This window comes from Capricornis sumatraensis, chromosome 8 (assembly GCF_032405125.1).
Source record: "Capricornis sumatraensis isolate serow.1 chromosome 8, serow.2, whole genome shotgun sequence".
NCBI lineage: Eukaryota > Metazoa > Chordata > Mammalia > Artiodactyla > Bovidae > Capricornis > Capricornis sumatraensis.
In genome coordinates, this window is record NC_091076.1 from 42,148,133 (window position 1) to 42,175,323 (window position 27,191).

The following is a 27,191-nucleotide window of genomic DNA, read 5'->3' on the forward strand; positions in this document are numbered from 1 at the left end:
TCTCCAGGGGATCTTCCTGAACCAGGGATTGAACACGCGTCTACTGAGGCTTCTCCATTGGCAGGCAGATTCTTTACCGATAAGCCACCTAGGAAGCCCAAATGCTGTAATAACAAGAAGCAAAATATTTCCCAGTGTCATTATTGAAGACATAAACTCTATAAACTGCTCTTGATTTCTGAGATATGGACACACAAAATGCCATATGGAAACATAAATTTCGTAAAATGGAATAGATAACTTTGGTAATTAGTAGCATGCTGTTGTTGTTCAGTTCCCCAGTTCTGCTCGACTGTTTGTGATCCCATGGACTGCAGCATGCCAGACCTCCCTGTCCCTCACCATCTCCCAAAGTTTGCCCAAGTTCATGTCCATTGCATCAGTGATGCCATCCAGCCATCTCATCCTCTGACGCCGTCTTCTCCTTCTGCCCTCAGTCTTTCCCAGCATCAGGGACTTTTCCAGTGAGTCGTCTGACAAAAATACTGGAGCTTCATCACCAGTCCTTGCAACGAGTACTCAGTATTTCCCTAAAGATTGACTAGCTGTCACGTTAGTGAGAGCTGAAGAAAACCTGCCGAAAATATACAAAAAGCAAAGGAAGTTTGAGAAAGAGTCATATACAATTGTGGGGAAAATGGTCATTCCTGTTGGGCTTGGTAGCAATCCTCTTAAACAAGGAGGGTGGTTGGAGAATGAATTGCATGTGGAAGGACCAGGGTAGCCAAGATGAGAGGTGAGAGAGTGAAACATACCTGGAAGGAACTGCTAATACAGTTTGCTACCGAGAGACAGATAACGGAGAAGTAATCTCATGAATCTCTTTCAGAAGTCCCATTTCTTATTTGGTGTATGATAGAAAACACAACACAGCTTCGTCCCAGGCCTGTTTTTTGTACTCATGGATGGAAGTGAGGTGCTTTTGGAATTCAGTTTGCTAACAGTGGCAGATTTAATACCGATTGCGATTGTTCTCAAAGTTTTGGAGAGACTTATGTAAAAAATCACTCTTGTGAAGAGGGAGGTAGATAAGAGAAGGCAGCAAAGAGTCCTGAACAAAGTCAGGCCAATCACGTTTCACTGGGAGGATTTTGGTTCCTCGCTATCCATGCTCTTCTGTCCCTTGTAAAGTCTTTGCATGATTTTAGTTGGAGGAATATTGTTCTCTCCTTCCTTCAGGTGATTTGTGATTTATCTCCTACAGCCCAGGGTCCCTCATCTTCCCTGTGGTATTTCTTCTCTCCAGTGAGACCCCAGCAGGCACAGAGAGTGAGTTATTGGGATATAAACAGATTTCCTTGTGTGTGATGCTGTCTTAGACCAGAATCTGTCTGGGGGCAGATCATTTAATCTCCCCAGGCCTTGGTTTCATAATCTTACAGTTTAAGTCTCTTAGATTACTTTAGTTTCAATATTTCATTTTTCTAGTACCGTTTATAGTCTAGCAAGATTCCAGTACTTTAACTTGCCCAATTTTTGTCATACATAGCACAAGTCCATCATCTTTGAGATGAATGAAGTAAGCTGGAGTTTTTAAACGAAGGCTTTTCTTTTAGAGTTAGGTACTCTGTAGTCCTCAGTTAATCATAAAACTGTAGTTTTCCAAAAGCTTCCAAAATAGTGTTTTTGCTCCATTATTCAAAGATGCATGTTTCATTTTAGATGTGAACTTTGATATTAAATAAGCATAATTTCATGAAAAAGTATAGCCTAAATAGCTGCTCATTTTGTTCAGTATGCAAACCAATTGCTGTATTATTTTAATGACATAGATACTAATGTGTACTTGAAAATAAATTAATATTGATTCAGAAATCCTATATCATTGAAAACCTTCATTTTAATCTTTTTCCCAACCATTATAGGAGGGGAAAAGAAATGAAAATACTTGGCAGTCTTAAGGTCTTTAAAAAATAGTTTGGTTCAATATTGTGGTTAGAATTTTTGTTTAATGTAAATAATTTTTGTCCATAGCAATGCTGTGATTTTAAGAAACTTGGCAAGTTTTTCCTTGGATTTATGTAAAACACAATTTTGCTCCTAAATTTGGTTTTTGCCTATTGTTACTTTGGCAAGTGTAAACATGTGCCATTTCCTTAGGAACTGCAAACAATTTAGGTCAATGGAAGTAAAATCTGCTTCTTATACACGTATTTTAAAGCTTGACTAGCTGACACAATACTCGATGGACGTATTGTTGTTGTTGTTCAGTCGTGTCTGACTTTTTGTGACCCCATGGACCGCAGCACGCCAAACATCCCTGTCCATCACCATCTCCCGGAGCTTGCTCAAACTCATGTCGAGTTGGTGATGCCATCCAAGCATCTCATCCTCTGTCGTCCCCTTCTCCTCTTGCCTTCAATCTTTCCCAGCATCAGGGTCTTTTTCAGTGAGTCAGCTCTTCCCATCAGGTGGCCAGAGTATTGGAGCTTCAACTTCAGCATCAGTCCTTCTGATGAATATTCAGGGTTGATTTCCTTTAGGATTGGCTGGTTTGATCTCCTTGCAGTCCAATGGACATGAATTTGAGCAAACTCCAGGAGATACTGAAGGTCAGGGAAACCTGGTGTGCTGCAGTCCATGGGGTCGCACAGAGCTGGACAGGATGAAATGAACAGCAACAAGTATTGTGATTACTAGTCCATTTTGAGAGGGCGATTCATCCTAATTAACATTTCTTTTAGAAACCGTCTGAAGGTGATTCTTGGTTTCTTAGCAATTGAAGAAGGCTTGGAGCATGACCTTCCTTAGTTTAGATTTTAAAGCAAAAACAGTTCCAGCTTCTCCAAGTTTAAGAAGAAATATGATTCTATTGGAGTTGTTACTGTAATTTTGAATCCAAATGTTTCCAATTTATATTCAAGACATACTAGAAAAAAGTACACAATAATCATCTGGGGACTTACAATCACACTTGATTACCCATAACTGCTGCCTTGCTTCACCAGCTTTCCTTAGGTTATTGAGAACAAAGCTAAGCACCAGTGTTCCATTCTATGTGAAATAAATGTACTGTAAAACATTTACCAAAATCAAAAATAATATTTTTAATGCAGTGGGGAAAATCACTTTTAAAGAAAACAGTTAAAAATTGTTTGGAAGGTCTATGATGTGTGCACGAACAAACAAAATAATCTTCCACAAATTTCTTCATCTGTTGCTGTTCCAACTTAAGATTTTTCTGTATGAGCTTTCTTAAAGTAGGACCGTAATATCTGTTATTTTGTTTTCTCATATTAAGTGCTGTATGCTGGCTGAAACCAAACTCTCTGAGTCTGTTTTATTCTTAAAAGAATAATAGACCTAAGAGGAAAAAACCTGTTGTGTATATTTAAGAAAAGTAGTGTATCTTAATTGCACATCCCAGGTTCCGAGTAGTAAATTGAAATGATTGATTTAACCTGTTGGAGTGTACATATGTAATTAGAACACTGAAGATTTTTTTAAAAACAAAGCTAAAATAAAACCTTTAAATTAATCCCATCTCAGTTTTTCTGATATTTTTATGATAAACAGATATCAACCAAAATCTATAGTTGTTGATCCAGTTTCAGTTACTAAATTATAGTTTCAGTTCAGTTCAGTCGCTCAGTCATGTCTGACTCTTTGCGACCCCATGGAGTGCAGCACATAGTCCTGTCCATGACCAACTCCCGGAGTTCACTCAAACTCATGTCCATCGAGTCGGTGATGCCATCCAACCATCTCATCCTCTGTCGTCTCCTTCTCCTGCTGCTTTCAATCTTTCCCAGCATCAGAGTCTTTTCCAATGAGTCAGTTCTTTGCATCAGTCCTTCCAATGAATACTCAGGACTGATCTCCTTGAGGATGGACTGGTTGGATCTCCTTGCAGTCCAAGGGACTCTTGAGAGTCCTCTCCAACACCACAGTTCAAAAGCATCAATTCTTCGGCACTCAGCTTTCTTTACAGTTCAACTCTCACCACCATACATGACCACTGGAAAAACCATAGCTTTGACTAGACGGACCTTTGTTGTCAAAGTAATGTCTCTGCTTTTTAATATGCTGCCTAGGTTGGTCATAGCTTTTCTTCCAAGGAGCAAGTGTCTTTTAATTTCATGGCTGCAATCGCCATCTGCAGTGATTTTGGAGCCCCCCAAAATAGTCTGTCACTGTTTCCATTGTTTCCCCATCTATTTGCCATGAAATGATGGGACCGGATGCCATGATCTTAGTTTTCTGAATGTTGAGTTTTTTTTCACTCTCCTCTTTCACTTTCAGCTTAGGATGGGCATACTGGGACATAATCCCATCATAAGTGAAAGAAGAGCCCTGCTGCTTTTCTCAAATCAAACAATTTAAGGAGAGAAAATGCAGGACTAAAGAAATTTGAAGCTGAACTCATAAAGTAGAAATAAAGTAATCAAGCTCTTAGCACTGTTGATACAAGAAATTGTGTCAGAACTTTAAGATTATTTTCATTTATTTGAACAAAGATACATATAACTTTGCAGATGCCTTTTTTAATGATATGAGGTAGTATATAATTTATCTTTGCATTACTCAAATGATCTGCAGCACAGTGTCTTCTGTATGTTAGATGCCTGGTAAATGTTCAGTGAATAAAAAGAGATGCTGTAATGTTTAACCAATATGTGAGTTTCCTTCTAACCAATTCAATGAGTAAAAAAAGAACAAAAGAACTCTGACATGATACTTACTCAGTGTTTCTCTTTTTGTCATTGTAGTCCCTTAGTTATCCATATTCTTTGGGATCATAATTTCAGAAAATTCTATCTACATCATTTGTTTTAGTTATTAATTTTTCACCTTCTAGCAAAATTTTCATTGCAGTATTAATTAGTGAAGTTGACTGACTTTCACATTCTCTGCCAAGGTGTTGGTGAAATAGAGACGAATAACTTTTACAGTGTTTAATCTGTTCCTAAATGTTCAGATATTGATGTTTTTAATTAAACAAACTATACAAATAATATATAAATATATACTTATAGAAAATTTAAATGATATATGAATATAGAGAGTAGAAGGTTATATTCTTTCTTCATGTCTTTTAACCCATGCCCTGGAGGAGGAAATGGCAACCCACTCCAGTATTCTTGCGTGGAAAAAAGTCCTATGGACAGCAGAGCCTGGCAGGCCACAGTCCATGGGGTCACAAAGCGTTGAACACAGCTGAGCGACTAAACACGCACTTCAGTAGGTAGCCTGCTAGTGACTGTTTGGGGTGTATACTTTTGATCACTTTCTATAACATTCTATATATATACAGAAACAGCATTTTATGTTTTATCATTGATAATATTTTAGCATTGATGCTTAATATATCAAAAATGTAACCTTCTATCATTGAGATGATAGAATTACTTCTTTTACTTTTCTTACAGGTCTTTCTGTACCATATATATATTTATGGCAGTAGTTGGTCTTGTAATCTTACAGTTAAAAAAAGAGAAGGTGACTTCCAATCTTTGCAGGAGTAAGTTCCGTGTGTAAATTTTATAAGCAATAAGCAAATGTAATAATATTAGTAGCAGCCAGTAATCTCAAAATAAATTCAGGGATTTGTACGTATGTTTTATTTCTTTTTAATTCTTGATGGCAAAATAATTATTTTCCATCATTATTTTATATAATAACAGTAGCAGTAAATAAAATGGTAATAAGTGATAAAACTTCCGAATTGGAGATCATTTAAGAAGCCATTCTGGCAGTCATTTACTTCCAGCCCTCTTTCAGAAGGCGGCAAGATGGAGCCCTCAGTGCTTTGCTGTAGGCTGACAGGCAAATTATGACTAGTTTCTGTTCCATTGCATCATGCACTGCTTTAGAAATATTTAAGAGGAGATTTATAAAAGTGTATCTTTTATGTCTATTATATCTAACCAAATAAATGAAAACTGACTAGACAAAAAATTGTAGGAGTCAAAATAGTTCTCAGTGTTTTCCGGTTACTAGAAAGCACATAATAAAACAGCACATTTACATTCTATGTTGGTGCCAAATGTTAGAGTGTTCTTAGAGATTTTATGGAGAAGGCAATGGCAACCCACTCCAGTACACTTGCCTGGAAAATCCCATAGACGGAGGAGCCTGGTAGGCTGCAGTCTATGGGGTCGCGAGGAGTCGGACACAACTGAGCGACTTCATTTTCACTTTTCACTTTCATGCATTGGAGAAGGAAATGGCAACCCACTCCAGTGTTCTTGCCTGGAGAATCCCAGGGACCGGGGAGCCTAGTGGGCTGCCGTCTATGGGGTCGCACAGAGTCGGACACGACTGAAGCGACTTAGCAGAGATTTTATGACTGTGTGGAATAATAGGAACATGAGTATCGCCTATCACTACAAGTCTCATGTTAGTGATATTTGCTTGGGGGAACTTAATGCAGTTTAACTAAAATTTTTTAAGAAATAATATTTTGCATACCTATGAATTTGTTTTTAAAGGAAAATGTGCAACAAAATGTTTGTGAAATCACATCAGAGCTAGAAATTCTTCCAAAAATGGTTTACTATTGACCTCTGCTGGTACAATGTTGTAATGAAGTTTATTTCGTATCTCAAAAAAATATATCCCAGATATCATGAGACATTTCCAGTATTTCATGGAAGTAATTTCATGGAAGTTAAGAATGAAATAAAGAATCTTTCTGTTTCTTTTACCAACACTTGCATTTCTAATATAAAAAAATTGTCTTTGTGGATTCCCTCCTATTAATATTTTACCAAAGGTAGTATTCTAATCACAATAATATCAAACTTCTGAATTCTTTCTTATATATAGTATGCAATTCCAACCTGACCCTCTATGATTAGTTGTTTATCAGCTAAGTTGTTTGATATAATGCTGCAAATTCTTTTCCCGTTTTTGTCTCCTGGCTTTGTTTTATATCATAGGTAGCACAGAACCTTGCAATTGTAGAGATTTAGTAACTGTACATTCAGTTATTTATGCCATTTGCACAAATTTTAATAAGAGAATTTGTATTTACATGAGTTAAATGCATTCTTAGAATGGTTTTATTAGCGAAATGAATTTTTGCTTTTCTTTTATGAAAGAGATTTTCTGCATTACAAGTTATGGAGGAATAAAAAATGCTCATTTTCTTATTTTATTTATTGATACTTAATTCCTAGATGAGACCTCTCCCTTGAACTCAAATCTGCATACCCAGCTGCTTGCTTCCCTAACATTTCCATTTACAGCTCACATGCATCTCTAACTTAATGCATCTGAAACAGAACTTTGATTTTTCTCTTCAAAACCTGTTTCTCTAATAGTCTTCCTCACTTCAGTAAATGGATATTTTATCCTTCCATTCACTCAAACCAGAAATATTTTAATAATTTGTAAATTCTTTATTATACCCCACATTCTTTTAAGCCATCTAGAAATTCTGCCCACTCTGTCTTGAAATGCATTCAGAGACATTCCTGTCCACGTCTGCTACTGCAGCCTGGTCTAGCCGCAGGCACCGTTCTCCTCCTAATTGGGAGGAGATTCTACCCTTGCCCTCCTGTAGTCTGTTTTCCAACCAGCAGCCTTAGAATTTAACACAGCTCTTTTCACTCCTCTGCGGAGAACCTGCCCGAGGCCTTACCACGTCTGCCGTGCCTGCAGGAACTGCAGACCACTCGCCCCCTCATTTCCTACCACTGATACCGAGACCTCATCTCCAACCACTGCTTCGCTCCAGCTTAAACCCTGGCTCTTCTCCTTACGCACCATGTAGAGTCCTCGTCCTGCAAACTGAAATGCCCTTCCCTCAATTCAGTGAGGTTTCTGATCAAATTACCAGACTCCATCTCCTCAGAGAGGCCCTTCCGGGCCACAGTTCTCCACAGTTCTCCGGCAAGAATACTTGAGTGGGCAGCCATTCCCCCCTCCAGGGGATCTTCTAGGGATCGAACCCAGGTCTCCTGCCTTGCAGGCGGATTCTTTACCTTCTGAGCCACCAGGGAAGCCTACTTCCTGACCACACTAGGTTAAAAACAAACACAAAAGGCCCAGGCTGATACTGTTTCTCCCCTTTCCCTGCTTTGCTTTTTGCCATAGTAGTTATCACCACATGACATACTTAGTTTTAAAAATCCTCTCTCTTCCCCCGTCTAAAATGTCAGTGGTAGGAAAGCAGAGACCCTGTATTGTCCACTGTTACATCCTTAAAGCCTAAACCAGAGCTTGCACATAGTAGGCACGACATAGTAGTGTCTGTGGAATAAATCAACCAGCTGTAATATCTGAATGAAGAATGTGATTTGATTTACATTATAATAACCAGATCCATCTCATATGAGGTGCCTTTTAATGGGATCTCTTTCGTATAAATCTTTATGTTTATATCATACTTTTTACATTTAACACAGATTTCTATAGTGTTTCATAGTTAGGTTAGGGCTCAGACGATACTTTTGATGTCAGAATACAGGCCAGTATTGCTGTTTTAAACATTCTTTTTCTGGGAATAATTACTTTTTTGTCCTTTTGACATAGACATCTGACCCTCAGTTACATTAAGAGACCTTATACACATGAATGGAAAGAAGAATAGCCCCTTTTGAATCCATGCTAAGACTTTATCAATATGAAGTGCTTCCCACAGGGTTCTGCTGAAAGAACCAAACTTCCATCATAATGAAATTGCAAATTCATTTGTGGATGCCCTTTTATATTTGAAAGCTACTTTTTGATGTTTGGTCTGCAGTTAGATTTATTGTTTAAGGTCACAAATAATGCAATCCTGACTAGACCGAGTTGTCAGAATCCTTTATTTAGCATTGCACAAAGACAAATGGCTATCCTTTAACAATAACATACCAACACCAAAATTTGTTCCCAGTTGTACATAATCTTTTAATCAATCTGTTGCTCTCTGTTTTCCAGTCAATAGACTCCCAGCCTACCTCCTCACCACCCCATCTATCTAGAAATTACCCAATTATGGGTTTTAAATGACTGAGAAACACTTTTCTTCAGATGAAAACAGATAACTGGAAGGATTTTCATGCTTTAATTTTCCCATGCACATTTTTAGCTTAACATGTGAATTACTTTGCCTTTACCCTCATTCTGTACAGGGTAGATGCTTATGTAGCATGTTAGCTAAATTCTCTGGTTACATTCTTACTGTTAGCATGACCACAAAGTGGATTATAGTGCTTAGTTGAATTCTTAATTCTTTAAAACATCTCAGTGCACATGGATTAAGTTTTTTCCCTGAGATTCTATAATGTCCTCCAATAAAAATGTATATTTAAAAATTTCGAGACAGATTTCTTATATTTTTGTTCATTTCCTCTGTGACCTTTCATATTAAAGGCATACAGATAGAATTGCCCAATTATATTTAAGGCTATGCTTTTTGTCTGTGAATACCCAGTGTCTAATAGTAATATATGTTAGAGAATCATTATATGACCAATCTGTAGTTTCTCCAAGGAGTTTTAATACCAGAAACACAAAGATTCTCTGGTAACTTGATGGCACCTACAGTGGAGCAGACCATTAAGACCAGTATACAGTAAGGCCCCTAATTTAAAACCTTGTTTAAATACTTTTTACCAATGAGAGAATCTTCGCTTCTCCCCTGCCTTTAATTGCCATGTAGCTTGGGTCTTCCCCAATTAAAAGGAATACAATATTTTAGGAAGAGGTGTAAAAGAAAACCGTGACTTTTAAGTCAGATGAATTCTATTTTGTGACCTCTGGGAGATTGCTGTATGTTGGGGGCCTCTGCGCAGCTGTGACATGGAGATACACCTGATTATAGAATTATGATATAACTGAGTGAGACAGCACATGGAAAGGGCTGCAAACAGTGTCCAGCAGTGGTAAACGCTCAGTGATATTTGCAGTCTTCTCTCTGTGCTCTTTTCCACCCACGTTCCTCACGCTGCGTTATCTGTTCCGAGTGGGCTTACTCAGAAGTTAAAACTGTTGAACTAAATGTGAAGCCTTTTTGTACCTGCCAACTGTACATTGCTCTGCACTCACTGCATTAATAAGAGGAGTCAGGACCCTGAAATGACCTGTATATAAAACACACCCAGCAGGTGTATGTGGCCTTTTTCTTTACAACAAATTGCTCCCCCAGGATTGGGTAGAATGAAAAATACTCCACTCGCAGCCTTCTTTTTAAGTCCACATGGATGCCATAGAAGATTTAATTTAAATCTCCCTTCAACCTACAAATCTGAGAATTGAGCTTTAAATTGTGTTAGTATGACATGGGGAGGTGTTATTATTTTAATCATTTTGTGTTAGGTGGCTTGTTTGTTTGACCATTTGTACTGCTCAGGTCACTGTCCTAAAAGAATTTCACCTGAACAGAAAATCATTTTCAGGAAAAATTTTAATAGCTATTTAATACTGCTGCTTTATATTTCAAAATAAGTTGCCATTTTATTATTGTAAATTTTTGTTGTTTTAGGTGCAAAGATGGTTTGAAAGGATTTACATTCTCTGCACTTAGGTAAGTTGCATCTTCTCTATACCTTTATGATTAGAGAATTTACAAGTTAGCTTTTTCTCTTAATGTAATGTCATTGGACATCATTATTTATGACTCCACGTTTAAGTTGCAAGGAATTTTAAAAGTTACAAAAGTGGCTTTGTGGACATTTCACTAACAGAGTAATTTATTAATTTTCCTCCTAAAAGTAAGTCAGTCAGTCAGTCACTATTTGAGGGGCCTATTGTGTGCCTTATACTATAGGGTGTTAAAGAAGATTATAAGAACTCTCTGTTCAAAGACCTTGGAAAGACAAAGCTACACGTGAACAATTACTGGAAAACGGTCCTTAATTGTGTGGCACCAGATTTTGGGCTTTGTTGGGGCAGGACTCATGCGTTATCAAACACATTTTGGATTAAAAGCTTCACTAGAGTCACTGGCCTCTTCTTTTCACCTGGTAGTTCATCTCTCATCACAATAATTGACACATAGTTGATACTGTAAAGATGTTGGTTAGCACTGAATTTTATAGTTCATCAAGCATTTTCACACACATTAGGAAATTAAACTGTCTATAATATTGAATGGAATATTTTGGTTGTGGACATTCTTTGGTAACAATAACTGAATCATAACACACAGCAGTAATTTCTTTGTGTCATATGTTTCACTAAAGATCATGAAACTTATTAGAAAATATCTTTTCATTGTTGTTGCACTGGCTGTATAGAATTCTTTGTTAAACTGAAAGTTGGTAGCAAAATCAAAAGTTGGTTTTCCTAGAAGAAAACTTTACCTTATTCCTGAGTTTTTCCTTAGACTCCCATAATTCTTGCAATAGCTCACGATGTATTTAATACTGATATTTGTATGTGTCTTCTTCAAATCTGCTTATAATGAAGGACTGACTTGGACTATTTGCACTTAACATTTTCTCTATATTATAGGAACATATTCTGGAAAGATGGTTATTAACTCTTGCTAGTTCTGTCAGATAACAGTGGAAGTTGTGGGAATAGAGAGAGTCAAGGATGGAACCATGAGAGAAGCGCCAGTGCAGAACTCTGAAAACAGACTTCTGGAAGGAGATGAAGCCTGATTCCCTATAGTTTAAAGCGCAGTTAGTGTACAAAGCCTGAAGACTAAGAATCCAGGCATTAGAGTCAAATTATCGCAAGTTCAAATAATTGCAGTTACTTTTGGCTATAACAGGATGCCTTTTTCATGTTAACTAAGTCATGGAAGTTATGGTACCTACTTCATAGTGTTGCTGTGAGGGTTCAGTGATACATTTGTAAAGTACTCAGCACTGTGCCTGTCGTATGGTCATAAATGCTCAGATTGGATACTGTATTCATGCACTGTGTGTTAACTAAGTATTACATGCCCCGCACTATGCCAGGCACTGGATATAATAGTAAAGAAGGGGTTCCTTGGGCTGAGAGAGCACAGAGAAAGGAGGCTTGCAGCAGGGGCAGCGTCTCCAAGGAAGTGAGCTCTACTTTGAATGGTCAGTCCTGGCCAAAATAGCGACAGTGTTATGAAAGGTATGAGAGATGACACTGTATCTGTTTTAGCAGTTTTGTCTTCTTAAAGAGCAATAGTACAGATCCTAAACTCTCCATTCACAGTTTACCAAGCAGTCACCAAGGAGGCACAGCTGCCCCCTGGTGGCAAACAGTCTCATTGCACGCTCCTTACAGTTTGATAAACGAGATGTTTTAAGTTTGTCTTAAGAAGATGGATTGCCCTTGTTGATAGGAAGGAACCATTTTCTCAAACCTAAGAATATTTAAATTTGTCATAGCCCACATGTTCCAGAATTTTAGTGTAGTGTTACCGATCCCCTGTTTTATCTCTATTTTGTGATGTTTTCTGAAAGTTCAGCAGGCACAGTTGACTAAAGAAAGCTTAGTTATTCTTTGTAAGAGCAGCACCTCTTTTGGTGATGGTACAAAGAACAGAGATGAAAACTCCAATAAGGGGTACTATGAGTGATATCTAATGGTTGGTCATGTTTTCTTTGTACTGTCTTTGGAAAAATATAGTCCAGTTCTCATGAGACAGGAATGATGTCTTCTCCTAGATATTAGGTTTTTTCCCCAAGAGAAATAAGTCGATTAGAATGACATCAAATTTAAGATTTTCTAATGAAGTAATGTGGAAAGACACAGAACCTTAACACCTTCTGCTCCTCATCTTTACTTCCGTCTGTTCCTCGTGTCTGTGGATGGCCATCTACTGTATCGTAGCTGTTTTGTGACTCAAGTGACATTAGATATAAATTCAGAGTAAAAGACGAGAAATGCATTCAGTTGTAGCTGCCAGTACATTTTAGAGAAAAAATTAGAAAATTTGTCACGAATTAGTAGATCCAAGTTAATAGTTCATCTGCTTTTCTGTTTGAAAAACCTTTAAGGTGCATAATGCCTTAAAAAAGGCGGTGACCTAAGTTAGAAGGTGCTTCATCCAGGTGCCATGCTCTATTCACTTGGTTAATTTGATTTTTAGATGCTGCATTTGTTAAATAGCTGTTAGCAGTTTCTGAGTATTCAGATTGCAAAAGGCTATTTTTTTTTAAAGGACGATTAGATTTTATATAAGTTGCAGAAAATATTATTTCAAATGATAAGGTTCTGTTCACAGTGTATTTGTATATAAACAAAATCAGTTTATTTTCTCACTGATTTTTTTTTAAGGTGAAAAAATGCCTCTCATTGTGTTCTTTTCTTTAGGTTCATTGTTGGGAAGGAAGAAATTCCCACACATTCTTATTCACCAGAGGCAGCCTATGCAAAAGTGGAACAAAAGACTGAGAAACAGGAGGGAAAACCAAGAGGAATGAATATAGTTGCTCTAGTCAGGAAGCTTGTGGATTCAATGTGAGTTCTTTATCTTGATATTTTAGCACATTTTGTCACTGTTTTATATGATATTTTTGCCATGACAAAGTTTTCTGTTTTCTTTTCAAGTAATGAATTTTTTTTATACCAGAAACTGTGCATAGAGTTTTATAAAAAGGCACAGGATGGGGAGAGAGTGTATTTATTATTTCTGGCAGGACTATAGACCGTTATATGCCTTTAAAATAGATTTACATGCAATTGAAATCCTTTCCTATTTCAAACTAAGCAGAGTTGCAGGAGGCTAGAATAAGGAACTTTAGGAAACAGATTAATATTTGCTATGAACAAAGCTAGTGGAGGTGATGGAATTCCAGTTGAGCTGTTTCAAATCCTACAAGATGATGCTGTGAAAGTGCTGCACTCAGTATGTCAGCAGATCTGGAAAACTCAGCAGTGGCCACAGGGCTGGAAAAGGTCAGTTTTCATTCCAATCCCAAAGAAAGGCAATGCCAAAGAATGTTCAAACTACCACACAATTGCACTCATCTCACACCATAGCAAAGTAATACTCAAAATTCTCCAAACCAGGCTTCAACAGTACATGAACCGTGAACTTCCAGATGTTCAATCTTTATTTAGAAAAGGCAGAGGAACCAGAGATCAAATTGCCAACATCCGCTGGATCATCGAAAAAGCAAGAGAGTTCTAGAAAAACATCTACTTTTGCTTTATTGACTATGCCAAAGTCTTTGACTATGTGGATCACAACAAACTGTGGAATATTTTGAAAGAGATGGGAATACCAGGCCACCTGACCTGTCTCCTGAGAAATCTGTATGGAGGTCAAGAAGCAACAGTTAGAACTGGACAGGGAACAGCAGACTGGTTCCAGATCAGGAAAGGAGTACGTCAAGGCTATATATTGTCACCCTGCTTATTTAACTTATATGCAGAGTACATCATGCGAAATGCTGGGCTGGATGAAGCGCAAGCTGGAATCAGGATTGCCGGGAGAAATATCAGTAACCTCAGATATGCAGATGACACCACCCTTATGGCAGAAAGCGAAGAAAAACTGATGAAAATGAAAGAGGAGAGTGGAAAAAGTTGGTTTAAAACTCAACATTCAGAAAACTAAGATTATGGCATCCGGTCCCATCACTTCATGGCAAATAGATGGGGAAACAGTAGAAACAATGATAGACTTTATTTTCTGGGCTCCAAAATCACTGCAGATGGTGACTGCAGTCATGAAATTAAAAGACGCTTGCTCCTTGGAAGAAAAGCTATGACCAACCTAGACAGCTTATTAAAAAGCAGAGACATTACTTTGCCAACAAAAGTCTGTCTAATCAAAGCTATGGTTTTTCCAGTAGTCATGTGTGGATGTGAGAGTTGGACTATAAAGAAAGCTGAGCACTGAAGAATTGGTGCTTTTGAACTGTGGTGTTGGAAAAGACTCTTGAGAGTCCCTTGGACTGCAAGGAGATCCAATCAGTCCATTCTAAAGGAGATCAGTCCTGGGTGTTCATTGGAAGGACTGATGTTGAAGCTGAAATACCAATACTTCGGCCACCTGATGTGAAGAACTGACTCATTTGCAAAGACCCTGATGCTGGGAGGGATTGGGGGCAGGAGGAGAAGGGGACGACAGAGGATGAGATGACTGGATGGCATCACCGACTCAATGGTAATGAGTTTGAGTGAACTCCGGGAGTTGGTGATGGGCAGCGAAGCCTGGTATGCTGCAGTCCATGGGGTCACAAAGAGTGACTGAGTGACTGAACTGAATCAAATGTGCCAAGTGTGGAAAGGAAAAGTTCTGAAAGACGTAGGTAGTTATAGGAATAATGAGGAACAAACCTTAGGTAAAAGATATGTTGCAAGAGTGGAACTTTTTAGAGCTTTGGAAATAAAATCTTTATCTGTACATTATACAAAGAAATGTATATTTCATACAAATACATCTTCAGTTACATTTCAAATATTTAAGGTATTTTAGAAAATACATTTAATGGTTTAAAATTGGAATATCAGCCAATAAAAATAATCTTGTAGTGATATTTTAGACAGTGTAGAATGAGAAGGCAATATAGAAAGTTAGGGGATCAGTTACAGGACGTGGATCCCCTTTAAGAAATCTGAAGACCTGTGTTTGACTAATTTTGCTCCTCCTGGCCTTAGGACTTTAAACAAAGTGATTTAATCACTCTATACTCCAAAGTCCTCATCAGTTAGCTGGGGCTAATAACCTCTGTTAAGGAATATTGCATGCATTAAATGAAATAACACAAGACTTTCTTCACATGCAGGAGCACAGAGTTGGTACTCAGAATTTTTATTGAATGTAAAAGACTTTGTCTCCATTTTAGCATACACAGCGGAAGAAGGTAACAGGAAAGAAAGGGATAGTAGACGGCAGGAATAATTGTGGTGAAAGTGAAGTCGCTCAGTCGTGTTCAACTCTCTGCGACCCCATGGACTGTAGCCTACCAGGCTCCTCTGTCCATGGGATTTTCCAGGCAATAGTACTGGAGTGGATTGCCATTTCCTTCCCACAGACGCTTTACCATCTGAGCCACCAGGGAAGTCCAATTGTGGTAGTGAACTTAATTGCGATAGGGAACCCCCTTAATGGGAACCAGGTCAGCAAGAGTCACAGGGGAATGCAGAGAATGTGTGATGTGGGTGGACGAAGCCTTGGCTATCAGAGCTGATCCAGTCATGGCAGAACTTGTCAGGGCAGCCTCGGTGAGTCTGTTGGTGTGAAAGCAGCTGCAAGCTGGCGGCAGAGCAGATCATATAGGAGACGGTGGTGCCGCACGTGGGAAGCCGTTTTAATGAAAGGCTAGAAAAGAATGAGTGACAGTGTAGTTGCAATCAGAGTGTTAGTTCACTAACAAAGAGAGTTGAACAGTCTCTCTGTAGTTCTGGTGGCCATGCTGAGAGATGCCTTTGAAGAGGACACTTAGACGTGTCCACATACCTAGAAGTTTGGAGAGTGATGGTTAACATAAGGCAGCACTTCTCCGATTCACCCGTTTTCAGGCCCCTCGCTTTAATCACTCAGCAGCTTGGCGAGACCAGATACGTCATATCACTCTAATGGCAGAAGGAGCGAACTACCACTGTTGCTCTGGACTCGGAAAGGCTGCCTGGGCGCCCCAGCTGCAGTGCAGCACTGGATTTTGCAGAAGGCCTTGATAGTCAGTTTGCAAATGGAATTAGAAAGCCAGAGTATCACTCTACAAGTTGTCGTTATAAACAAGAAGGAGTTAATGTGTTCCAACCATGAAGATAATTAGTTCACTGTGGTCTGAAAGAGTTATAAAGACTGCTTATTTTGGGACATGAACTCTTTAAAGAGAGAGAAAGAGAGAAAGTTAAGCCCACACTAGGTATTCTACCTACTTCTTTATGCCTCAAGTGAATAAATAATCCTCAAATCGACATACAAATAACTGAAATAAGTGTCTTGAACAGTAGTCTTCCCAGCAGAAATGTTTATTAAACACCAGAGGACTAATTGGTTTACAATTAAATCACAAATAACCTATTTTGAATTCCCACATGATCTATTTCTATATTTATTTTTAAAATGGAATTTTAAATTCTAATACTGTATCAGGTTTCTTTCACAGATGTTTTCTCTCAAATATAATTAAGTATAAATTCCTGTAACCTGAGCGCATTCTCATTATGATTTTTGCTCAAGTCCTGACTTCATGGATGATTTATGACCGTTATACGCTACAATGAGCAATCTAAAACTTCCAAAAGATTTGGCAGAGTATAGAGATAACATATACATATTTTTCATATCTAGTCACAAATATTTACCAACATGGCTTTCTGTTCCACATTTAAGTATTTTGACTGCAGTTGAGTATTTTACAGTGTGTCAAATGGTGAGCAGCAAAGGAAAAAAAAAATCTGTTATCTTTGCTTCTGTATGTCCCAGGAAATCAAAAGATGTACACATTTAGAAATGAGTTGATAATGTTTTTTCCTTTTTTGGGTAGAGAGTTTTAAGCAGATCCACACACAGACATACACACATGTACACACACACAATTTAACTTTTTCTATTCCTTTGGTTTGTTTTCAGATGTAAGCATGGACCAAGGCATAGATGTTGCAAACACTATGAGGATAATTGCATCTCTTATTGCATTAAAGTAAGTATATAAAATCTAATAACCACAGGGAATATGTGTGGAAAGAACTTATTTATTAAAACATAATTTCAAAGTGAATGGAAAAATTGACAGTAATTGCTATAATTTGCATTTGACTTGCCAAATAAGATACTTCTGAAAAATAGGTGACAATTTAGCTTTTAGGATTCACTTACCAGATCTTTTGTTAAATAATTTTGAAATTGGCTTGCTTATTTAACGTAAAACAAAATATTCGGTTGGCCAAAAAGCTTGTTCGGATTTTCTGTACCATCTTATAGGAAAACTCTAATGAACTTTTGGGCCAACCCCAAAGAAGGTGAAGCAGCAACACCAAAAACGACCGAGAAATAAAGTCATTAAAATTCGCAAATACTTTGCAGTGGATCCTCATTAGACTATATCTGAGAACAAGGCCCCTGGACCGTGCTGTGTGCTAGGGGCTCAGCAGCCACGCACATAGGCTACCCAGTCTGGGACAGTGGCATTTGCTTTTGGACTTGTGAAGCTGTTACATTTTTTAAGGCATGAAGGTAACTGGAGCGTGTCCACAGTTGTTCTACATTAGGAAAGTTAGTTATGCCCACTGGCATAAATTCCCCGCTCCCTAATATATGAGTGTACCAGAGCAGAGCTCCCCACCCCCACCCCTGGCCCCCATCCCCTGCCGACCACACCCCACCCCCCACCCCACCCCCATCCCCACCGACTCTGGGAAGGAAGTTTTGTCACTGCGGTTAGTCTGGCACAGGTGGTACCATCTGCTGCAAGTTCTTTAGTTCTGGACGGCGCTCTCACAATCCTGACGCTTTAGAAAATTTACGTTCTTTGTCACAACATCTAATCCCCACCTTATGGATGATGAGAGGAGCGGAGCTGTACAGCACCTCAAAAGACAGCCTCCTGATGGTCCCCCTCGGGAGGGACTGTATCACATTAGTGCCTGTGAATGTGAGTGCTTGTGGCCTGGTGTTGATGGTGGCACTCAGCCAAGCCAATGCTTACCTTTAAAATCCTCAGAGATGGAAGTAGGGGTAAAAGCAGTAGGGTATTTTTTCCATCGGGCAGTAATTTCTGCTCCACTCCTCCCAAATCTGATTTCCTGCCCCATTTTTAAAGTGGCAAAAAAAAAAAAAAAGAAAGAAAGTAAAGGAATGTTGCCGGCAGCCTCCAAGTCTGCCAGCTCCGCGAGAGGGTTATTATTCCCTCCAACTGGAGGGAATTCTGCTCTAGGGGGCAGATTTCAGGAGAGAGACTAAGAAAAGTATTCTGACTAAATTAGAGGTATATGAAATTTTGGGGAGAGGAGAGATGATTTTTAATTATTTGAGAAAGTTAGTGAGAATTACTGATCTATGAAAAAAAGGAGTCATTCTTTCAAATGTGTACCAGTACTATAAACTTTCTAATATGTGTGTACATTGTAATTAATATTATGTCCGTGAATGTAAAATTATTTGGATATTTGTGGGTGCGGAATTTATCCCGCAAGTATAGTTAAATATTCTCACAGTGCACCTCATTATTCCATGGGCTCAGCTGCCCCTCCTGTTAAATCAGACCCCTGAGTAAATACTCAAGTGAATTACATTCCCCCAAACTCACTGTACTCCATTCACACTAACTTTTGGTTGGTGCCTGTCCGTCTCCTTTTTGGCTTTGTGCTTTTTCGTCCAGGCCATCTGAAATGTCTTTCTCCTGCTAGTTGCTTCTCTATTGTGTCTGTTTAAATGTCAAGTCCTTAGTAGTCTTCCCTTGCCCGTAATCTAATATAGGTTGTCCTTTTAATATCTCACCCAGTGACCTGATTATTTCCTTCACAACACTTTTTGTATTCCGTAATTACATTTGTTTACTTATTTTCTCTCCTTGTAATGGGCTTGGAAGCTCCATGAAGACAAGAATTTTGTGTCCCCTTCACTGCTGTATCCCCAGCATCTAATATAATGTTTGGCACATGAGAGCCATTCACTGAACCTTTCCTGAATGCATGAAAGGGCGAATAGATGGAGGGATAATTGATCTCTTAAAAATAGCATCAAATGATTGAACATAAGTGTGATCTTTGAACCTTCAGGTTAATACTACAAGATTACCAACGACAAGATAAAAGTGTGATCAGTTCATGAATTAACCAAGGACTGAGCAGTTTCAGTTAAACAAATGCATGATAATTCATACTAATTGATTGGGCAATTTAATTTTCATGTTTTAACCAGGTATTAGGTAGCCTCAGATAAATTGATGACTGTTTCTTCATAGTAATTCACAATTTTTCTAAAAGAAGGCTGCTATCCAGAAAATACAAATCTGATCTTTGGAACTTAGCAGCAAACACTGCTAAGAATGTCATCGTTTTTCCATTCCAGTGGGGGTGAAAGAGAAGGGTTATAGGAGATCCATATTCTAGTGTATTGGTTGAATCATGTTTAAAATAATTTTTAAAATAACATCTTGTTTCAAGATGACTGAAATTTTTTAGTCTCTCAGTATTAAGCAACCTCAAACTTCATTTTCCTAAGTACTGAAATGAAACTGACCAACATTAGTCATCCTCTCCCTTCCCTTTTATACTATAAATAGTCGCAGGTAATATGGGGAAATGGTGACAGGAAATGTGGATTTATAGCAAATTTGCTTTTTCAAATTTTGTTTAGTTTACCTGAAAGGTCCCATTCCCTGGAAATGCTTTAGTCTGACACATTGAGCACAGAAATTGAAACCTAGCTAGAATTCATTATTTTCCTGGAAAATTCTTTAAACTTGATCATTTAAATTTCTGTTAAAATTTCCAAAAGCAATTCATTTTGTTAACTGTTTTTTTGTGCCCTTTTTTTTTTTTTTTTTTAAATTTCAGTGCTTTTGTTTCTAAAACTCATTTGTGGTTTAGGGATTACAAATCCCAGTTATTGTCAACAAAATGTCAAGAAGTAGAAGTCTGGTACATAGACAGTCTTGGCCAGTGCTTGGGAAACTTTTTAAGTCTTGGTAAATCATAGAAAGTATATCCACTGCAAGCTCTCATGATTATTTTTAAGGTAATTCTTTTAAAACTGTTTGAGGTTTTAGGACTTAGTTTTGAAAATGGCTACGATATAAACTTAAAATTTTTAGTGTCATTTTGATTCTGTGACAGTGAAGTTTATACCTGTCAGACTTCAGAATTTGGTTATAAATCAGACTTTCCTCCCAATTTTCTCCAGGGTTTCATCAGAATGTTCAGCGTGGGATACTTGATCCAATGCTGCCTCCGAATACCCTCTGCATTTAGGCATCTATTTACACAGCCATCCCGGCTACTCTCTCTCTTCTACAATAAAGAAAACTTCCAGCTCGGAGCTTTTCTGGGCTCTTTTGTTAGCATATACAAGGTAAGGCTTTTAACAAATAGCATCGCATCACCAACGCAATGGACACGAGTTCGAGTAAGCTCCGGGAGTTGGTGATGGACAGGGAGGCCTGGGGTGTTGCAGTCCCTGGGATAGCAAAGAGTGAGACACAACTGAGCGACTGAACTGAACTGATGGTTAAAATGAGATAACAGCCTTAACTCATCTGTCACTTTTCTTAACACTTCTTTCTGTAGTATTCATAAATATCACCAGATATACACAATACATTGGGTATAGAAGTTGGGGACATTTTGTCTTTTAAAGCTTGAAAGTCTGGATATAGTTATATTTATTCATAATATTAAAGACTTTTCAAAAACTTTTTTTTTTCAGTAATGTAATCACTGAGAAATTATGAACTTCCTACTATTTCTAACATCAAAAATGATATTAATATACCTGGCCTGTGTGTTTTTCTTAATAACTTACTACCTGAGTATTAATTTAAACATTTTCAGACCCTTCTAGCTGATATCAACCCTTGATAGAACCAGTAAGAATTTTCTGGTGTAACTTATATAAATAATGAGTTATTTTCCATCTCCCTCCCACTCACTTGTTCTACTACACTCTCTCAAATAAACAAAATTAATGTTCTTCCACCTCTTTCTACATGTTCCTGTAAATGTACCCACACATATATAATAAGAACACACCTAAAGATCATCTGTGACACAGCACTCTGCAATTTGAAGTAATGGCCTTTTGTTTATCGGAAATCACTGATATGTAAATTATATTACTGACATATTTTATGAAACATCTAAAATTTATATTCTAAATTTAAATGGTAAAGTGTGTTAACTGAGGTTGAGCTGTCTGCATACACGTGCACACACACAAGTATAGACACAGTTGTTTAAAAGAAACTGCTGTGAAAAATTGAATTCTGGAATTATTTTGTATAAGATGGTTATGTTTCATTTTATGTTAAAGTTTACCTGTAAAAGGTAAATATGCTGCTGCTAAGTCACTTCAGTCGTGTCCGACTCTGCGTAACCCCATAGACGGCAGCCCACCAGGCTCCTCTGTCCCTGGGATTCTCCAGGCAAGAACACTGGAGTGGGTTGCCATTTCCTTCTCCAATGCATGCATGCATGCTAAGCCACTTCAGTCGTGTCCAACTCTGTGCAACCCTATGGCGAGCACCCCTCGAGGCTGCTCCATCCACAGGATTCTCTAGGCAAGAATACTGGAGTGGGTTGCCATGTCCTTCTCCAAGAAAAGGTAAATATGGAGAAAGTATTTAGACATGGAAAAAGTGACAAACTGTAAACTATTGTTAATTAATCACTTACTTACTAACACTGAAAACATTTTCTCCAGGCAAGAATACTGGAGTGGGTAGCCACACCCTCCTCCAGGGGATCTTCCTGACTCAGGGATCAAACCCAGGGCTCCCGCATTGCAGGTGAATTCTTTACCTCTGAGCCACCAGGGAAGCCCCAAACTATAGTTAATTAATCACTCGTTATGAAACGTAACTAACATTGAAAACATTTTCAATATGATTTGACTAGGAAACACTACTTTTATCTTTAATATACAGTAACTAATAGAACAGAATATTGGTGATTATATGTTTTTATTCAGATTCTTTTTCATTTCTTGTGTCATTGTGTTTGTATTTATTCTTAAGATAAACTCTTAAATGTTTATATGTGAATTATCTCTGACATTGTTAGCCTAGGTTGGTTATTCTCCATCATCTAACATGTCTGAGAGCATAGGTTGGTTGGTTTGTTTTCATTTAGCTACTATTTATTTGCTTAGGTAATATAAATTAATGGTATTAAACTAAATACAATGCAACTGGGTCAGAAAATCTATTATAAAAAATATTGATACAGCATATTTCTAAGTTATATGAGATGTTTGAAAATTTTATCACTTTTTTGCATCTCCATAAAAATGTAGTTAAGGGAAGGAGAGGGAAACAAACCTTATTCCTTCTGTGTCTTCTTAGTAGACTGGCCCTTTTTCCATTTTGTAATGTCCCTCTTTATCTCTGGTAATATTCCTTGCTCTGAAGTCTACTGTGTGTTACTAATACAGCTCCTTCAGCTTTCTTTCAATTATTTTTGATGGTATATTTTCCTTTCCCTTTAATCTTTCCATGACCTCAGTTTTGTTTCTTTTAGACCACATGTAGTTGATTCTTACTTTTATATCCAATTTGATAACTTCTGTCTTTTAATTGGAATCTTTAGATTTAATGCATTTATTGATATGGTTGAATTTATATCTACTTCCTTATTAGTTATTTTTTATTGTTTCTTTTTTTGTTTTCATTTTTTTGTCTCCTGGATTTTGGGGGCATTATATATTTTAAATTTATTTTAGGTTTTTGTATTTTTTTATATTCTATCTTCACTATTGACTTATTGTTTATGCCTCTTTTTAAATTCAGTGATTTCATTAACATTTATAATAAGCATTTTTAATTTATTGGTCGATATTTTCAAATAATATTGATACCACTTTAGTATAGTTTAAGAATCTTACCACACCTTTGAATTCTCTTTTCCCATCCTTTGTGCAATTCATTTATTATTTTATATGTTATAAATTCCATAATGCATTGTTGCTATTTTTGTTTTGGACCAGAAGTCAGAAAACTTTTTCTGTAAAAGGCCAGATAGTAGAGATTTTAAGGTTTGTGAAGCATTTGGTCTCACTCATAGCTGTTCAGTGTAAAAGCAGTCATAGACAATATATAAATGAATGAGCATGGCTGTATTCCAATAAAACTTAATCACACTGTATTAGAGTATCATAATTTTCATGCATCACAGTAATTTTTTATTTACTTTTATCCCTTGAGATATGCAAAAACATTCTTAGCTTATGAGCCATATAAAAATAGATGTCAGGCTAGATTTGGCTAGTGGATCGTAGTTTTCTGACCACTGCTTTAGAGAGCTGATTCATTTTTATAGCAATTCTAGGTGAAAAAGGGCTTCCCAGGTGACACTAGTGCCAAAGAACCCACCTGCCAACCTAGGAGACATAAGAGATGCCAGTTTGATCCCTGGGTAGGGAAGACCCCCTGGAAGAGAGCACAGCAACCCAGGCCAGTATTCTAGCCTGAAGAATCCCTGGACAGAGGAGCCTGGCGGGTTACAGTCCATGGGGTCTCAAAGAGTCAGACACAACTGAAACAACTTAGCACAGCACAAGATAAGAAAAACATGTCTTCTATTAATAAACTAATGAGTTGACCTTCATTTTACCATTTCCAGAGCTCATTTCTTTTTTTAATTTAATTTTTTTCGTGATATCTTGTACCTTATTTAATTTAAATAAGATCACCAATTTGCCTCCAAGGCCAGCTGATGACTCACGCATTACAGATGTTATGTGCAGTTTTTCTCTTAGAACTGAAACAACTGAAGGAATTGTATTTTCTTGTTGATACAGGGTACTAGTTGCTTCCTGCGCTGGGTCAGAAATCTGGATGACGAACTGCATGCCATTATAGCTGGTAAAATAATATAATATATATATTAATATAACATATAAAATATAGATGATATACATATATTATCCCATCAATCAGTGATAGGAGTGAAGCAGAAATGGTTTTCAAATTCATCTGATTTCCTTGTATCTTCCTTTTTCTAATAGAATCCCCATCAAGGCACTAGTATTAATATTTTGTACTTGTGAAATTGAACATACCAAGGCTCTCTTGCCATCTGATGTTTTGAGTTGGCAACATAATGACTTGGGTTTCTGTCCTGTGACAGGCCAGAAATTCTAGAGAATGTGTCACAAAAGAACATAAAATATTAATAAGTGACTAATTTCTTAAAAGTATTTTGATTTTACCACTGGCAGCTGACATGTTTTTAAATAATTTTTTAAGGAACTCAAGTAATTTTATAAACATAAAAACTAAACATTTTCTGTCAGCTTAATATACTTTATTACTTAAGCTGACCAGATGATTTTTCAGATATTTATTAGTAATGTCCCTGCTATTAGTATTGCAGACCTCCCGCCACCTTGCTTTTCCATTTATAGATTGAAAGCAATGGAGAGAAGTGTGGTGACAGCACTAAGTATGATTTGAGCTCTTAGGACAATAAATGAATGAATATTTCCACTTAAAATGAGAAATGATACCAGTAGCCTTTAAAAATTGTTATATTTGGTAAGACCACTGCTGTTTTTCAAAGTTTAATTTAAAATGTGAGGTTTCTTATGTTATCAGAACTGTGGTTCTTAATTCTGAAGGTCAATTTTTAAGTTTAGAAAAATATGAAAATAAGAATTCACCCCATTTTCATATCATTACTTGTACTGTTGTCCTCGATTTTGTTATAGCAAAAGGCAGTGCTAAATCCATTCTTTCCTATTTAAGTGAATTAACGTTTCCGAGTGATGTAATAACAAAGAAGTCCTTTTGAGTTCTGATCAGTTTTGCCTTATTTATTGTTTCAGGATTTTTGGCAGGAGTATCAATGATGTTTTATAAAAGCACAACAATTTCCATGTATTTAGCTTCCAAATTGGTAGAGGTAAGCAAACATTTTTATGCATGTACAGGCAAACGATATAGAGCCTTTTAGCTACTTCAGCAATAATATATATCCCAGTTTCAAAAGCAAATTCTAATCTTATGAAAGTGAATCTTTATGAATCTTATGAATCTTTACAAAGCCAGTTTTCCTATTTCTCCTTTTTTTCTCTGTGTCATTTTCAAATATACACAAGCATAGGAAGAATAACGTGATAACCCTCCTGTGCGCATCACATAGCTTCAACAGTTAGCAGCATTTGGCCAGTCTCCTCTCATCTATACCGCTGTAAATCCCCAGGCACCAAATTATTTTAAAACAAATTCCAGACATCAAGTCACTCCATTCAGAAACAACTCGGGAGAAAGAGTCCTTGAAAAATAAAACTAAAGGATAAAGACTTCTAAAAAAACAAACAAATCAACAGTGCCATCAGGGTATAAACAAAATGCATATCATACATTTTAGGAGTCTGCTAATTCTTTAATATTATCTTTATCCAATTAGAATTTACACTTTCAATATTATCTCACACATGTCTTTTGCAGTCTCTTTGTTTTAATTGGAGTTAGTTTTATGTTAAAATGCTGTATTACTGTATAATGAATATTAAGTAAAAATCACCTGTGTAGGTAACTTTTTTCTTTGAAAAAATTATTTTATGTTCTTTATTTCATGGACCACTCATATCTTCTTAAACCTCCCTCCAACCTATTAAAACATTATTCTGACTTGGTCATCTCTCCACTTTTCTTATTAGTTTCACTTTAGCATTACCACAATCCAGAAAACCCATCTCCATGAATTATCCCATTTTCTAGCCATGTAGATTTGCTGGAAATTCCTCATAAATATCATGCATTTTCACCCTATTTGTTATGCCTCCTTTTCCTCTCTTACTTAGTTGTTGATCCTAGACCTCTTAGAAGATTGCACTATTATAAGTGTGGTCAGCAGACTAACATTGGTCCATGAACTGCACATTACCAGTTCATGACAACAAAAGGATAGAAATTGAGAAGAAGCTTTTGGAAACTTTAATAGCACTTTAATAGAGTAATTTGTTTTTTTAATGTAATAGTAAAAATTTAGTTCAACTTTGTGTTTAAATTTTTTCCCAATAATTCATTTTTATTGTATTATAAAAGCATCAGGCCATGACAATTAGAAATTTGTTTTTAAGAAGTGGTTTTTATGTTTGAGAAACACTACTCAATGTAGTCATTTCTGAAATTCTCTTTGGTCCTTTGTCCTAGACAGAGTAGTTGCTCTTCCCTCTGGGGAGCCAACATATAATATATATTATATTTAATATATACACATACATATATACATGATAGACATAAACATACATACATACCCATGTGATGGTCTGCAATCTAATCTATATAGATATCTTGATTAGAGTGCGTTACTATTTGTTATGCACTAACCAGGTTTACACCAGTACATATTTAATGAAAGAATAAATGAAGGAAAAGTAAGAAGTCAGGAAACACCTGGAGTAACAGGCAAATTTGGCCTTGGAGTACAGAATGAAGCAGGGCAAAGGCTGATAGAGTTTTGCCAAGAGAATGCACTGGTCATAGCAAACACCCTCTTCCTACAACACAAGAGAAGACTCTACACATGGACATCACCAGATGGTCAACACCGAAATCAGATTGATTATATTCTTTGCAGCCAAAGATGGAGAAGCTCTATACAGTTAGCAAAAATAAGATTGGGAGCTGACTGAGGCTCAGATCATGAACTCCTTATTGCCAAATTCAGACTTAAATTGAAGAAAGTAGGGAAAACCACTAGATCATTCA

General features: G+C 37.1%; 1 protein-coding gene across 4 annotated transcripts in view; it reads left to right on the plus strand.

Moving 5' to 3' along the window:
• Positions 1 to 27,191, plus strand: part of TMEM135 (transmembrane protein 135) — a 269,519-nt gene that overhangs the window by 234,861 nt on the left and 7,467 nt on the right. For 3 of the 4 annotated variants that reach the window (XM_068976622.1, XM_068976623.1, XM_068976624.1), the window contains 6 exons: positions 10,415 to 10,456; positions 13,174 to 13,320; positions 17,393 to 17,462; positions 20,666 to 20,833; positions 24,275 to 24,338; positions 25,301 to 25,377. In XM_068976622.1, the coding sequence (XP_068832723.1) occupies positions 10,415 to 10,456; positions 13,174 to 13,320; positions 17,393 to 17,462; positions 20,666 to 20,833; positions 24,275 to 24,338; positions 25,301 to 25,377 (568 nt within the window). The remainder of the gene's footprint in view (positions 1 to 10,414; positions 10,457 to 13,173; positions 13,321 to 17,392; positions 17,463 to 20,665; positions 20,834 to 24,274; positions 24,339 to 25,300; positions 25,378 to 27,191) is intronic. The other variant, XM_068976625.1, reaches the window with a different exon arrangement.